Source organism: Artemia franciscana, chromosome 19, assembly GCF_032884065.1.
Source record: "Artemia franciscana chromosome 19, ASM3288406v1, whole genome shotgun sequence".
Lineage (NCBI taxonomy): Eukaryota > Metazoa > Arthropoda > Branchiopoda > Anostraca > Artemiidae > Artemia > Artemia franciscana.
Window position 1 is genome coordinate 5,286,230 of NC_088881.1, and position 16,680 is coordinate 5,302,909.

At 35.8% G+C, this 16,680-nt stretch overlaps 1 protein-coding gene across 3 annotated transcripts in view; it reads left to right on the forward strand.

Annotated features, from left to right (window-relative positions):
- LOC136039194 (maspardin-like) overlaps positions 1-16,680 on the forward strand; it is a 54,724-nt gene continuing 38,044 nt past the window's right edge. The window contains exons 1-3 of one of the 3 annotated variants that reach the window (XM_065722717.1): positions 1-58; positions 3,204-3,338; positions 13,632-13,737. In XM_065722717.1, coding sequence (XP_065578789.1) covers positions 38-58; positions 3,204-3,338; positions 13,632-13,737 — 262 coding nt within the window. In that variant the 5' untranslated portion in view covers positions 1-37. Of the gene's footprint in view, positions 153-3,203; positions 3,339-13,631; positions 13,738-16,680 lie in introns of all 3 variants that reach the window. The other 2 variants (XM_065722715.1, XM_065722716.1) reach the window with 2 other exon arrangements.

The following is a 16,680-nucleotide window of genomic DNA, read 5'->3' on the forward strand; positions in this document are numbered from 1 at the left end:
AACTCTGAAATCGCAAGAAATTCAAATCCAGTAAAGCATGAGCTTTGAATGTGACCTAGTAGGGAGTGATGAATATAAAAACTTTCGAGCATCTGTTCCTTTAAGAAAAATATCTGTTGATAATGATCCATCTAAGGTGTTCTTATCAAATTGTAGGCCTATAGTCGGTTGTCTTTAAGGTTGCTAAACCTATTTTTTTTTTTACCAAAATGAGTTTGGTGTAGGCCATCAAATGCTGTAAATAAGCACGGTAGTTAAAAAATACATTTTCGCTCAAGATAGGAGTCGGGTAAAACATAAATACGGTCAATGTTGATATTATCTGAACTATTGTTTTGGGTCATGAAACTATTGTTAATAGATGCATTTTGACATTTGGAACATCTTTTATCTCTTGCAAAACTACCACTAACTCACCATTATGGAGTTATTATATATTTGCACATTAGGGGGGGGGAGCATAGCATATATTAAATACAGCAATGGTTAGTTTACATAGCCTATTTAATATATGCTATGCTTTACCCCCACCCCTCTAATGTGCAAATATATAGCCCAAATTCGTTTTTAAACTATTACAGATTCCCAATTTCAAATATCCAATCAACAAAAGCAGAAATGATTGCAATTCTATATGTGTAAATACAAGAATTTTTGGGCCAGAATAACTCCATAACAGTGAGTTTGTGGTAGTTTTGCAAGAGAGAAAAGATGAATTGCTTCTGATGTGAATTCCACTTTGAGCTCTTAATAGAGCCCCAAAAGTGTGACTTATTACCTTGGCTGTATGGTAACTTATTACCATGACTATAGTTTTAAACTGTGATGCAAAGTTACAAAATTAGTTGAAATCTAATTAGGTATGAAAATTAGCTTTTAAATGAGACCTTTGACAACTTCTTATGATGCTTCAGTGCCCCTTTAGCAACAAAGAAAAAAAAATATTACAGAAAGAAAGGAAAAGAATACACATCAGAAGCTCCTCTAAGTATTGTGTTGCATATTATTAACATCTAGAACTTCAATTTAATGGTATATAAATGCCAAGATAAAAATTTCAGCTGTAAATAAAGTAGAAATATATTAAAAGAAAAGTTATTCAAGTTTTGTTATATGACTATTGTTTGTATATTTTAAGTTATGCAACAATGATAGAAGGATGGGCACAGCTAATTGCTTATGTCTGAAATTTTGAAAATTACATTTTGACTAATTTCAAAAATAATTATATCAAACCCAGTAGGGTTATATTTACATTTCCAAGCTTTTGAACTAAAGCTAATTTTTGAAAATAACAAATGGATTTTGAATCCTTTTTCTTTTCAAGATGGCCACTATTTGGTACACAGATAACCTCTTACTTTAGGGTAGCTACATTTGTGGCACAAATTTTTATGAAAAAAAGCATGAGAGCTGCTCATGCAAAAATGTGAATTTCCTTGTTGTTCAAAGGGTGGGGGCTGTAAGTTTCCAATTTAGGTTTTTTGAACAATTTAGGTCTATAGTTATTCCATTGGTGTAGCATTCAACATATAGCAAATTTGCTAACATTTTCTTTCATATTGTTAGCCATGTTCCTTAGGATTTTGTCCATCAAGATAACCATATAAAAGGAGTTTGAACCTCTCCACCACATTGTCTGTTCCCTTATTTTCAATTTTTATTGTAATTATTTGGTTGTTAACAAATTGGGTTTCCACAGTAAGCAGAGTTTTCTCCCCTCCTTGACACCTATTTTGAACATTTTGCCAAAATATGTCTTTGCTGTGATGTAACAAGGCTATTTTTTTCAACAATGGTGTAACTTTTGTTTTGCTATAACACCTTTTTGGCTGCATGTATTATGCTCTTCCCTGTGGTACATTTTTAAATCTCTAGACCTTTATTGTAAAAATTAGGCCTACCATCTGCAATTATGATCTAATGCTATAGGTTCTGGTATTAGGTTTTGGCACTGGGGTATATAAAGTTTTGAAGGGCTGTTAGGTTGTACTTGAAATGGCTTTAGATCCTATGAAACATCTCTGAAACTAAGAATTATAGATTGTGGTTGATTGTCATGTTGTTTTGTATCTATATTCTCTGCCAAAATATTGCTGAAGATGTGTATCTGATAACCAAAAAGGAAGCCAGACTTATTCCCACCAAATTTTGAACTATTGGTACCAACTAGAAAGGGACAACTGCCTCTTGGCACCCTCTTGCATTTTGAAACAAATACCCTTTTGTACTTTCATTGACAAATTAAAACTAGCAGAATTGCCCTCCCTGGATATTGCAGAATTGGTTTTGTCAACTCCCCTTCCCCTACATTTTTTTTTGAATTGGTAACACTGATTGTAGCATATGTGATAAAATACCATCTTCTTATTATACACAACAATCACTTTGACTTAAAAAAACATTTTAACATGATAATTGTTTTTCAGTCCCAATGTTATTTTACAGGTTTGGTCTATTTTTGACAGTGGTCATGGTATTCTATTGTAGTGCCTAAAGGAAACTGTGTATCTTACACCTACTTAGAAAACTAGAATACCTCCTTCCTCTAGCTTGAATATTGTGTTTCATTGTTATTGACATGACAATGACATGATAATTATTTTTAACTCCCATTTTAAAGGTTTTACATACTAATGAATAAAATACCATCTTCTTATTATATACAACAATCAAGTTGACTTAAAAAAAAATTCAACATGATCATTTTTAAATCCCTAAAACTTTTTGTTGCTCAGTTTGACTCTTTGGTCCAAAAAAGTTTTGGCAACCCTGATCTAGAAATTGAACCTGATTGTAGCCACCTAGAGTTTCAATTCCAAAACTGAAAAGATAGATAATGTTCATTTTGATGAAAAAGGGAAAACACTAAAATAGCTCTCTTTTTGTTATTTTAAATTCATTGAAATTTTACACAAGAATTGCACAAGTGGACTAAAACCTTAACCATCATCTGTCACACATGAAAAATGGCACCTATCTAGGCAAAACTAGGACTATGGCCTCTGAAATACTGAGGCTATACAAACAGCTTTTAGGTTGTTGTAAATGAATTTTCAATCTTAGAATCCTTACTTGACAGCATTTTTACCCTATTTAAGCAAAAATTCTTCATTTGCACCACAGTATGCCACAAATCGTCACTTTGCTGGTGTGCCCATCAGGGTTGCCTGTTGGTAATTATTTTTAGTGTTATTTTATAGGTTTGGTCTATTTTTGACAGTGGTCCCAGAACATGCAGATGTCCATTGGTTTGTCTTCCTTCAGTAAGTGGTACAGCAGATGTATTTTTCTTTCAAGTTTTAGCATTGTCAGCTAAAGGATTAAGAGTCATAACTGTAAGCTCTTCTCCTATTAATGTTTCATTGATATTTTAATATGGCTTTACTAAGCATAAAAGCTTTATCTGAAGAAAACCAAACTTTGACAAATGAATATTTGAAATTTGACAGAGTGCTATTTGAAGGATTGAGTTTTGGCCCTGAAAAAGAGTAGGGCTACTAGAACTAAGAATCTCCAATAGTATGAACCTTTAGGCATGGCTTGAAGGAGGGGGGTGAATCACTCTCCTGATTTTGCTAAGTTATATAAGTCATTTATTTTGACCTCATTGAGGTCCCAGGTGTTTAATTCTGAGACAGTCCAAGTTGTATTTTCCTTCTCTTGGAAAGACTGCATTTTCAAACTTTTTGATAAAGGAATGGCTGATTTTGACAAAAATCACCTTCAGTCATATATACTAAAAACCAAATTTACATGTAAATAGAATAGATTTGTTTAATTTTATTATTTGATTTTATTTATTTTTTTAATTTCGTTTTTTTTACATAGTCATTTCAATTAAATCATATTAAAAAGGAATTGACTGGTAGCAACTCATGCCTTAAAAACCTGCCTTAAAAAGCCTGCAGTTATAATCTGCAAGATCAACTCAAAAGGGATACCTAGAAAGAGACTATTAAATGTTACCAAGGCTAACAACACAACCATTAGGCATGGCTTGAAGGAGGGGGTTGAATCACTCTCCTGATTTTGCTAAGTTATATAAGTCATTTATTTTGACCTCATTGAGGTCCCAGGTGTTTAATTCTGAGACAGTCCAAGTTGTATTTTCCTTCTCTTGGAAAGACTGCATTTTCAAACTTTTTGATAAAGGAATGGCTGATTTTGACAAAAATCACCTTCAGTCATATATACTAAAAACCAAATTTACATGTAAATAGAATAGATTCGTTTAATTTTATTATTTGATTTTATTTTTTTTTAATTTCGTTTTTTTACATAGTCATTTCAATTAAATCATATTAAAAGGGAATTGACTGGTAGCAACTCATGCCTTAAAAACCTGCAACCTGCCTTAAAAAGCCTGCAGTTATAATCTGCAAGATCAACTCAAAAGGGATACCTAGAAAGAGAATATTAAATGTTACCAAGGCTAACAACACAACCAGGCAGGGTATGGCAGAAATTATATTAGGAACATTGTCAAGGAGATGAATTCATCTGGATAAACTAGCTTTCCAGTCTTATGACTATGCAAATGCAATGATGGTTGAGAAAATATCTCCAGTTCTTGATTGTCATGTGCCTTATATCCCCTGACAGGTCAAAAGACTAAACTCTGTTTTAGAACATAGTTGAAAATCATCTCTTTTGATAGTCAAATTTATCAAGATCCTTGACAAAATATACAGGCTCTTCTTTTCATTTACAAAGTATTTTGCAACCCTTCAAGAAAATCTCTCTTTGATTGAAAGTAGCCTTAATCTCCAACTTAATATGGATTCTGTGAACTACATGAGCTGAAACCATACAAGCAGTTGTTGTTTTGGTTTAAGCAATAGTTTCTGCCATTTAAGAAGCAAAACAGATAAAGGTCACCAATGCAAAGACGAAGGCATAAGCTAGTGGCCTTCTGAAAAGGATTCTAAACTCCAAATTTATGAAAACAAGAGCTAAGAGCTCATATGGCACTTGAGACGAGGCAAGAAGAGCTAAGAGCCAAGAGATCATATGGTATGAGCTCTAAAATAATTCTATGAATCAATAGATTGACTTAAAAAGGAAAATAAGAGGCTTAATGCCGGTCAGGATTTAAAATAAGAGCTCTGAGTCACGATGTCCTTCTAAATATCAAAATTCATTAAGATCCAATCACCCACTCATAAGTTATAAATGCCTAATTTTTTCTAATTTTTCCTCTCCCTTTAGCCCCCCAGATGGTCGAATCTGGGAAAAGACATTATCAAGTCAAATTGTGCAGCTCCCTGACACGCATACCAATTTTCATCGTCCTAGCACGTCCAGAAGCACCAAACTCGCCAAATCACTGAACCCCTCCCCCCAACTCCTCCAAAGAGAGCGAATCCAGTACGATTCTGTCAATCACGTATCAAGGACATTTGTTTATTCTATCCACCAAGCTTCATCCCAATTCCTCCACTCCAAGTGTTTTTCCAAGATTTCCCCCTCCAACTCCCCCCAATGTCAAAAGATCTGGTCGGGATTTGAAATAAGAGATCTGAGGCATGGATTCCTTCTAAAAATCAAATTTCATTAAGATCCGATCATCTATTCGTAAGATAAAAATACCCCAATTTTCACATTTTCCAAGAATTCCGGTTTCCCCCTCCAACTCCCCCCAATGTCACAGGATCTGGTCGGAATTTAAAATTAGAACTTTAAAGCACAAGATCCTTCTAAATATCAAATTTCATTAAGATCTGGTCACCCTTTTGTAAGTTACAAATACCTCAATCAATATCAATACCTCAATTTTCAAAATTACCCCCCCCCCCCCAATTCCACCAAAGAGAGTAGATCCGGTCCGGTTATGTCTGTCACGTATCTTAGACAGGTTTCTATTCTTCCCATCCAATTTCATCCTGATCTCACCGCTTTAAGTATTTTCTAAGATTTCCGCTCCCCCAACTGCCCACCCCCCCCCCCCCAATTACGCTTGATCCGGTTGAGATTTAAAATAAGAAATCTGAGTTACGAGGATCTTCTAAATATGAAGTTTCATGAAGATCCGATCACTCCTTCGTGAGTTAAAAATACGTAATTTTTTCTTATTTTTCAGAATTAGCCCCCCCCCCCAATAGAGCGGATCCGTTCCAATTATTTAAATCACGTATGTAAGACTTCTGCTTATTTTTCCCACCAAGTTTCATCCCGATCCCTCCACTCTAAGTGTTTTCCAAGGTTTACGTTTTCCCCCTCCCAAATCCCCCCCAATGTCACCAGATCCAGTCGGGATTTAAAATAAAAGCTCTAAGACACGATATCCTTCTAAACATCAAATTTCATTGAGATCCGATCACCCGTTCGTAAGTTAAAAATACCTCATTTTTTTCTAATTTTTCAGAATTGCACCCCCCTCCCCCAACTACCCCAAAGAGAGTGGATCCGTTCCGATTATGTCAGTCATATATCTGGGACTTGTGCTTATTTTTTCCCATCAAGTTTCATCCCAATCCCTCCACTCTAAGTGTTTTCCAAGATTTTAGGTTTCCCCCCTCCAACTCCCCCCAATGTCATCAGATCCGGTCGGGATTTAAAATAAAAGTTCTGAGACACAATATCATTCCAAACATCAAATGTCTTTAAGATCCCATCACCCGCTCATAAGTTAAAAATACTTCATTTTTTGTATTGTTTCCGAATTAAACGGCCCCCCACTCCCCCTCCCCCCCAGATGGTCAAATCGAGAAAATGACTATTTCTAATTTAATCTGGTCCTGCCCCTGATACGCTTTCCAAATTTCATAGTCCTAGCTTACCTGGAAGTGCCTAAAGTAGCAAAACCAGGACCAACAGACAGACTGACAGAATTTGCGATTGCTATATGTCACTTGGTTAATACCAAGTGCCATAAAAATCATGTACAAGATCTGGATAGCAACAGAGAAACTTGAAGATCAAAGGATGAAATAAAAGATTCCATTGACAGTCTAAAACTGTTTGCCAGAATGAGAAAAGTTGATCCAGAGCAGGTTTTGTCAGACATCATCGTTGGCGACTTGGACCATCTCGTTTTAACAGCTAGACTCAGAGTCAAGCCAAGATTTTGATGTACCAGTCCTATAGACAACATTTTAGATTCCTGCTTGAAAGGTTGACAACTATGATTGGAGATAATCTCAAAGCTTGCCTTGTCAATTTTCAGCCATTTTACACCTTACTTCAGCTTTGTATAAAATCCGAATTAACCGGCTCCCCCCCCCCCAGAGGATCAAATCGAGAAAACGACTATTTCTAATTTAAGCTGGTCCCATCCCTGATACGCCTGCCAAATTTCATCGTCCTAGCTTACCTGGAAGTGCCTAAAGTAGCAAAACCAGGACCAACAGACAGACAGACAGAATTGGCGATTGCTATATGTCACTTGGTTAATACCAAGTGCCATAAAAAGGACGTCATATTAAATACATGATTGACATAACCGGAATGGATCCGCTCTCTTTGGGGTAGTTGGGGGAGGGGTTAATTCTGAAAAATTAGAAAAAATGAGGTATTTTTAACTTACGAACGGGTTATCGGATCTCAATGAAATTTGATATTTAGAAGGATATCGTGTCTCAAAGCTCTTATTTTAAATCCTGACTGGATCTGGTGACGTTGGGGAAAGTTTGGGGTGGGGGAACCTAAAATCATGGAAAACGCTTAGATTGGAGGGATCAGGATGAAACTTGGTGGGAAAAATAAGCAGAAGTCTTACATACATGATTTACATAATTGGAACGGATCCGATCTATTGGGGGGGGGGGTTAATTCTGAAAAATAAGAAAAAATGACGTATTTTTAACTTACGAAGGAGTGATCGGATCTTCATGAAACTTCATATTTAGAAGGACCTCGTAACTCAGATCGCTTATTTTAAATCTCAACCGGATCAAGCGTAATTGGGGGGGGGGCAGTTGGGGGGGAACCGGAAATCTTAGAAAATACTTAAAGCGGTGAGATCAGGATGGAACTGGATGGGAAGAATAAAAACCTGTCTAAGATACGTGACTGACAACCGGACCGGATCTGCTCTCTTTGGTGGAATTGGAGGGGGGCGTAATTTTGAAAATTGAGGTATTTGTAACTTACGAAAGGGTGACCAGATCGTAACAAAATTTGATATTTAGAAGGATCTTGTGCTTTAAAGTTTTAATTTTAAATTCCTACCAGATCCTGTGATATTGGGGGGAGTTGGAGGGGGAAACCAGAATTCTTGGAAAACGTGAAAATTGGGGTATTTTTATCTTACGAATAGATGATCGGATCTTAATGAAATTTGTTTTTTAGAAGGAATTCATGTCTCAAAGCTCTTATTTCAAATCCCGACCAGATCTTTTGACATTGGGGGGAGTTGGAGGGGGAAATCTTGGAAAAACACTTGGAGTGGAGGAATTCGGATGAAGCTTGGTGGATAGAATAAACAAATGTCCTTGATGCGGGATTGACAGAATCGTACTGGATTCGCTCTCTTTGGGGGAGTTGGTGGGAGGGGTTCAGTGATTTGGTGAGTTTGGTGCTTCTGGACGTGCTAGGAAGATGAAAATTGATAAGCGTGTCAGGGAGCTGCACAATTTGACTTGACAAAGTCGTTTTCCCAGATTCGACCATCTGGCGGGCTAAAGGGAGAGGAAAAATTAGAAAAAATTAGGTATTTATAACTTACGGGTGGGTGATCGGATCTCAACGAATTTTGATATTTAGAAGGACATAGTGACTCAGAGCTCTTATTTTAAATCCTGACTGGCATTAAGCCTCTTATATTCCTTTTTAAATCAATCTATTGATTCATAGAATTTTGTTAGAGCTCATACCATATGATCTCTTGGCTCTTAGCTCTTCTCGCCTCGTCACAAGTGCTATATGAGCTCTTAGCTCTTGTTTTTTTCTTTGGCCTGAAATGGGTTACCTAAAAGCAAATTTTAGTAGCTTATAGATCCTTCATCCTTAGAACTTGAACAAACCATGCCCATCTTCCTTTAATCATAGCCTTGGAAAGCAGGATTGAACCAAAGTTTTTGTATAATTTTTTTTTTATAAGGACTATTCCAAATCAGGACCTAGCTCATTTTCGTGCAGTCACTGTCAAGGCCGTATCAAGGGGGGGAGGGTTAACCCCCCAGAAATTATGTCCAACTCGTAAACACTTAACAAAAATAAAATAAACACATTTTCAGTGCGTTCGTAAGTTTTTTTGTACCCCCCCCCCCCCCCCCGAAAAAAATGGATATGGCTCTGGTCCTTGTCATACTTTCTTCAGTTGCATCTCATAATGTGAAACTGCTAACCCCTCAAAATTGGAGGATTTTTTTGTAAGATGAAAGGGAAATCATCGTTTGTCTGAAGTACTTTTATATAATAGTCTATAAAACTTAACTTTAAAGTTAAGGTTCACCTATAATTGAAATTGGTGCCTCTCTGCTTGTCTATTAGAACATAGCTTCCAACTTGAAAACAGAAATGTTGCTGAAAGAAGCAAAAGTTATCAGAATAACTGTAATTAGACCCTTGCCACTTGTTGTACTAGTCTTAAATCTCTGGTAAAAAAAATGCTAGTGATTTGTAATTCAGCTCAGTGCCTATTATAATCTTAATAAAATATACAATGTATATAAATATAATGTATATAAATGTATATAAATATAAGTTACTTCTTAAAAGATTCTTTAGACATACACACTCTAGAAGCTCGTAGTAATAAAATAGAAATTGTCTCCATTTAATTTTTTGTGGTCTTGTAGAATGCTTTGGTTTATTAAGAAGAACAAAGTTATCAGATGTAAAACGAGAATATTTGTCAACAGGACGATTTTTATGGCACTTGGTATTAACCAAGTGACACAGCAATCGCAAATTCTGTCTGTCTATCTGTCGGTCCTGGTTTTGCTACTTTAGGCACTTCCAGGTAAGCTAGAACGATTAAATTTGGCAGGCGTATCAGGGACCAGACCAGATTACATTAGAAATAGTCGTTTTTCCGATTTTACCATCTGGGGGGAGTGGGGGGGCCGTTAATTCAGAAAAAATAGAAAAAATGAAGTATTTTTTACTTACGAATGGTTGATCAGATCTTAGTGAAATTTGATGATTGGAAGGATATCATGTCTCAGAGCTGTTATTTGAAATCCCGATCGGATCTGGTGACATTGGGGGGGAGTTGGGAAGGGGAAACCTAAAATCTTGGAAAACACTTAGAGTGGAGGGATTGGGGTGAAACTTGGTGGGAAAAATTAGCACCTAGATACATGATTGACATAACCGGAATGGATCCGCTCTCTTTGGGGTAGTTGGGGGGGGGTTAATTCTGAAAAATTAGAAAAACTTACGAACGGGTGATCGGATCTCAATGAAATTTGATATTTAGAAGGATATAGTGTCTCAAAGCTCTTATTTTAAATCCAGACCGGATTTAAATACTTAAAGCGGAGAGATCAGGATGAAACTGGATGGGAAGAATAAAAACCTGTCAAAGATACGTGACTGACATAACCGGACCAGATCTTTTATTTGGTGGAGTTGGGGGGGGGGGTAATTTGGAAAAATGAGGTATTTGTAACTTACGAAAGGGTGACCAGATCTTAATGAAATTTGATATTTAGAAGGGTCTTGTGCTTTAAAGCTCTAATTTTAAATTCCAACCAGATCCTATGACATTGGGGGGAGTTGGAGGGGGAAATCTTGAAAAACACTGGAGTGGAGGAATCGGGATGAAGCTTGGTGGATAGAATAAGCAAATGTCCTTGATACATGATTTACGTAACCGTACCGGATTCGCTCTCTTTGGGGGATTTGGGGGGAGGGGTTCAGTGATTTGGTGAGTTTGGTGCTTCTGGACGTGCTAGGACGATGAAAATTGGTAGGCGTGTCAGGGAGCTGCACAAATGGACTTGATAAAGTCGTTTTCCCAGATTCGACCATCTGGGGCTAAAGGGAGAGGAAATAATAGGAAAATTAGGTATTTATAACTTACGAGTGGGTGATCCGATCTTAATGAATTTTGATATGTAGAAGGGCATCGTGACTCAGAGCTCTTATTTTAAATCCTGACCGGCATTAAGCCTCTGATTTTCCTTTTAAATCAATTTATTGATTCTTAGAATTTTGTTAGAGCTCATACCATATGTGCTCTTGGCTCTTCTTGCCTTGTCACAAGTGCCATATGAGCTCTTAGCTCTGACATGTAATCTGGCATCTAAAAACAAAATTCAGCTCCCATCATGACATAGGCTAAAGCTAATAAAGAGCAGGTCTTTACTAGCCAAAGTGTTTGCGGGGGGGGGGAGCAAGAGATTTTACTGACTGTGTTTGTCATTAATTAGCATAATGCCCGTTTTGACTGCAGTAGGTAAAATCACTCCACAAGTCGGTAAAACCGCTGCGTCTACCAACCAAGATTCAGATTTTAGTACATATCTGGTCACTATTTTAATGCTGTATATTTAACAAAATGGAAAATTGTGGCACCATTTGTAAAATCACGGCAGGAGTCGGTAAAACTGCTGTTTTTACCGACCAAATTCGAAATTTCTGTAGATTATATGTCAGTATTAACGCGGTCTTTATTGAACCAAATAAAGAATTTTAGTGGTGTCGGAAAAATCATGGCGCAAAGCGCAAAGATTTTACCGCCTTCTTTTTTACCGTTTGACCTAAACATTGGGGGCCCCCTCCCCCCATGTGTGACGGCCTGGCTGTAGCCCCCCTCCAACGGCGCTCTTTTCGGTCAGCTAAACCATGCTTATTGTAGTGTAATTACAAATGAAAGTCTAAACTAATTTCGTATGGACTGCGCTTCTGTCAATAAACAAAAATTTGCGACTAGTATTCTGTCTTCCCATATAAGATCCCCCAAACGAATGACTTTTGACAAATATGGTCTTAAATATTTACTAGACTTGATAACCCTATTCCTTTCGTGAATATAAGCAGTTTGTCTGCCGTTCTACCACAATTGTTAACCAACAATTTTGCAAGAAATTGAGTTTTCCGTGAGCCTACAAACGAATCGTTAGCTATTATTGTTCATCAATTTGCATGAACTCTTGCAGGATAGCTTGATATGTAGTTGTCTAAATTGATTTTGCAACTAAGCTGGATGTCCAGTTTCTATGCTATAAGTGCTGGTAGAGGACAGGGACGGAACCAGGCGATGGTTTTAGTGGCTCGTGCCCCTAAAAGGTTGAATACTGCACTAGTTGCAGATTCAGATTGGTGAAAAATACGAATGAAGAGCCAAATTTTCATACATCTCCCCTGAAACATTTTAATTCTGTTCGTCCTTGGTAAAGGATCCATAAACACTAATTTTTGCTTAACTAATCAATTCATTTTTTCTTTAATAGGATCATCTTCAGAGATAGACTAACCTAGTAGGTAACATTGTATTTTTTTTAATTTTTAATTTTTCAATTTTTGCCCAAAAAACACGTCTCTGAGAATTGTTTGCTAGCAATTTGTATTTGCTAAAATATTTGTCTCCACAATATTTAAAAAAATAGTAGAATTGTAGAATAAAAAATGGTAGAATTGTAGAATAAAAAGAATTGTAGAATAAAAAAAAATAGTAGAATGGTAGAATTGGACGGCGGAACCAGCTTTGAAGCTACCGCATTTGAAGTTAAGACCTCTTCTTAAAGTACCAAGGACAGTGAAAATTAAATTGGAGTGGTTTACATTGGTAAAGTCAAAACTTGCATAGCTGAATATATTCTTTTAAGTTTGGAATCAACAGAGATATCATTTTGAATGAAAAAGAAGTCCATGATCGGTCAAGCAAATCTGTGAGTAAGTGCCAAATTAGAACAGAAGTGTATTAAAAATCATCAAAAAAAAATATAAAATTCGTATAGAAACAGATAGCTTAAGTAGGTGTTTAAAGTTGTGCTTGTGTTTGGGAATCAACACATTGGCAAATTTTGAAATTTTACGGACAAAAAGAAATGTCAAGTTTGTTTGGGAATCAACACATTGGCAAATGTTGAAATTTTACGGACAAAAAGAAATGTCAAGTTTTACCAATTACTTTTGATTTTTTATTTTCACAGTTCAACTTTGCAACGCTGACGAAATTATTTTACTACCCTAAAAACTTAAGAATTTCGAAGCAACCAATTGCAGAATCTTAGAAAAATTATTTTTGTTTAGGTATTAATGCTCAAAAGAACAGCCCAGGGGAACAAAGAAATGTTTAATTTTGATGCCCTTGGTACTTTGAAAGATTCTTTTGACATGGTGACCTACTTTCAAGGTTTATAATTCTTCAGTAGAAATTTAATATATATTACCATCTAGTTTTGTTTCTATCTAGCATAATAGCCAAAATATGCATATATTTTAATTTACCTTGCTTTTCAATTATAAACAGTTTTTTATTGAATCTATCTGCTTCAATAACTTTTTTTTAATTTCTATATTTTTTTAATATGGAATAACAGTTCCAAAAATAAAAAATTCCAAAAATTTCCTTTTTCAACATATTAAAACATATTTCCACAATATTTCAACGAAGAAGGAGAGATCTTTCTTCTGTGGATTTTTTTTTAAACTGAAAGGTTAAATTTGGAAAATTTTGATATTTAAAACAAAACTGAAAGCTTGCAGAACTTACCTATCTCTATTTCATTTTCTAGGTTTCTTACCCAGTTTACTGGAATCATGATGAATGGTGTGAAGGATTTCTAAAGCTTATAAACTTTCTTCGGCTTGAAAAGGTTCACCTCTTTGGTGCATCACTAGGTAAGTTTTTTTCTAAGAAGAACTGACAGTCTGACAAAAAGAGCAAAATGTAGTGATGCACCTCTTTGGTGCATCACTAGGTAAGTTTTTTTTCTAAGAAGAACTGACAGTCTGACAAAAAGAGCAAAATGTAGTGATGCACCTCTTTGGTGCATCACTAGGTAAGTTTTTTTTTCTAAGAAGAACTGACAGTCTGACAAAAAGAGCAAAATGTAGTGATGCACCTCTTTGGTGCATCACTAGGTAAGTTTTTTTTTCTAAGAAGAACTGACAGTCTGACAAAAAGAGCAAAATGTAGTGATGCACCTCTTTGGTGCATCACTAGGTAAGTTTTTTTTTCTAAGAAGAACTGACAGTCTGACAAAAAGAGCAAAATGTAACAGAATATCTTAAGAAATACCAGAGTTTCGGAAAATCGTGACTTACAATTAATTTAGTAGAATAAGTAGCTATATTATACAGACTGCTGATAATTAATTGATTGATATGGAATAAGTAATTGTGGAATACAACTATTGAATAAGATTTGTTTAATAACAACTAATCAATAGAATGTTGAAAGAACTACCAACAATTTGAAAATGTTAAAAGTAATTAATTCCCATTAATTACTATTAACGGGAATTTCAGAGGTGTGCTCGCACCAAGGAATAAAAACTGGATAAAGCTGGGATAAAAACTAGGGATAACAAGAGCCAAGAGTTCATATGGCATTTGTGACGAGGTCAGAAGAGCCAAGAGCTCATATGGCACTTGTGATGAGGTCAGAACAGGATTAGATCCGATCCGGATTCCTGTTGGATCCGATCCAAATTTAAAATAGAGCATCTGAGACATGACGTCTTTCTATATATCAAGTTTCATTAAGATCCGATCACCCATTCGTGAGATAAAAATAACTCATTTTTCGTGATTTCCCCTCTCTCCAGCCCCCAGATGATCGAATCGGGAAAACGACTCTTATCAAGTCCAACGCCTACCAATTTTCATCGTCCTAGCATGTTCAGAAGCACCGAACTCGCTAAAGAACTGGAAATCTCTCTCCCCAACTCCCCCAAAGAGAGCAGACCCGGTCCGGCTATGTCAATCATGTATCTAGGACTTGTGCTTATTCTTCCCACCAAGTTCCATCCCGATCTCTCCAATCTAAGCCTTTTCCAATATTTCTGGTTTCCCCCTCCAACTCCCCCGATGTCACCGGATTCGGTCAGGATTTGAAATGAGAGTTCTGAGACACGAGATCCTTCTAAATATCAAATTTCATTAAGATCCGATAACCCGTTCATAAGTAAAAAATACCTCATTTTTTCTAATTTTTTCGAATTATCCGTCCTTCAATGAGTTTTGTTCACAATTTGTCCACAGTGGGTTTCATCTCTGCTTGGTAAAACGGAAGCTGGGGCTAGATCTCAGCTGTCTTACTTGACGGTAAAGGTGAAAAATACAGCATTATACTTTATAGTCCCTAGTGGCAGTGCTGAACTCCGTTTCATTGCCCTTCAGCCAATAATTGCAATACGGGTCTGGGGGGCAGTCATCCCGTGCTTTAAACAGAGCAATGAATACAAAGATGACAAACGGGTCTATGGTCAGTAAACGAAAAGAACAAAATACCAAACGAATTTTTCGCCCGTATACAACAAGGCGTCTTCAATGTAGAAAGAAAAACAAATTAGAAACTAAAAATGCGATTACAAAATAAATAATAAAACTAAAATGCATTAACATAAAAATATATGATATAGAATTGCTCACATACATAATTGGCAGCTACCTTCATGAAACCTGAAAAATAACTGGATTAAAAGTTTAAAGTAACAAATGAACTAGTTCATATTATTGCGACATAATCTATTGCACATCCTCACTTTTTACCTTCTCCAGGTACCCATTTCCACCTTAGTCAAATCTGGCTGAACTTACAGAGTCATGCCATTGACTGTTAATCCAAACCGAATAACTAAAGGCACCAGGACTGAAACCCCTGTCCTCACGGACAATCATTTCGAGTCGAAGGTGCTAAGCATTCGGGTAGGACGACTTACCGCCAGGAATGGCATGGATACTATGCATCATTATGCATTAGTTATGCGTATTATGCATTGTGTGCATATTATACATTTGTATGCATAATATTTACTATGCATTATTATACATATTACGTATTATTATGCATGATATTATGCATTAGTATCTCCAAATAATCAAACGGGAAGACGAGTGTTTGAATATCTGGTGCATTTAGATCTTTGCTTATATTTTATTCTAAGAATTCTAAGGTCTTACATAAGTGCCAAAAATCTCCAAATAATCTAAGAGTTACCAAAAAATTAGATTTGCAATTGATTCTTTAAAACAATAGAATAGGATGGATTAAAGCAGTGTGTTGGGAATTTAGTTAAATTGGGAGTCCATAAATGTTGTTTTTTACTTTATTGTTTTTAGATGCTTGTACCAACTATTCTAGGAAAAACGAGCTAGAATATGAATTCTATAATAGATAATTATGAATTAAAAATAGCAAGGATACTGTATTCTAGAGCGGTACCACTCAAAAACCTTCTATGGTTCAAAAGAGTTCTTCTCTGTTGCATTTCTAGGTGCATACATATTTTCTTAAGTATTCCTTCCTTTCCATGTAAAACTAATATGAAGCGGAATATAAAAAAAAAACAGTATAATTTGTTAATAAGAGAATAGGAAAATAATATAAAACCTTTTTGTCAATAATATTAACAAAAATCTAAATATTTAGTTTTCAGCTTGTGAAGCCTTTATCAACTTAAAACAAATTAAAAAAAAAAACTTTTTGCATGCTGACCAATGGTTAGTATTGCGCAGGTACCGACTATTTTCAATTTATTATTACAAATACCTTTTTATATTTGTACAATTTGCCATAATCGAATCTGAAATAAATACCTAAAAAATGTATAAAACATA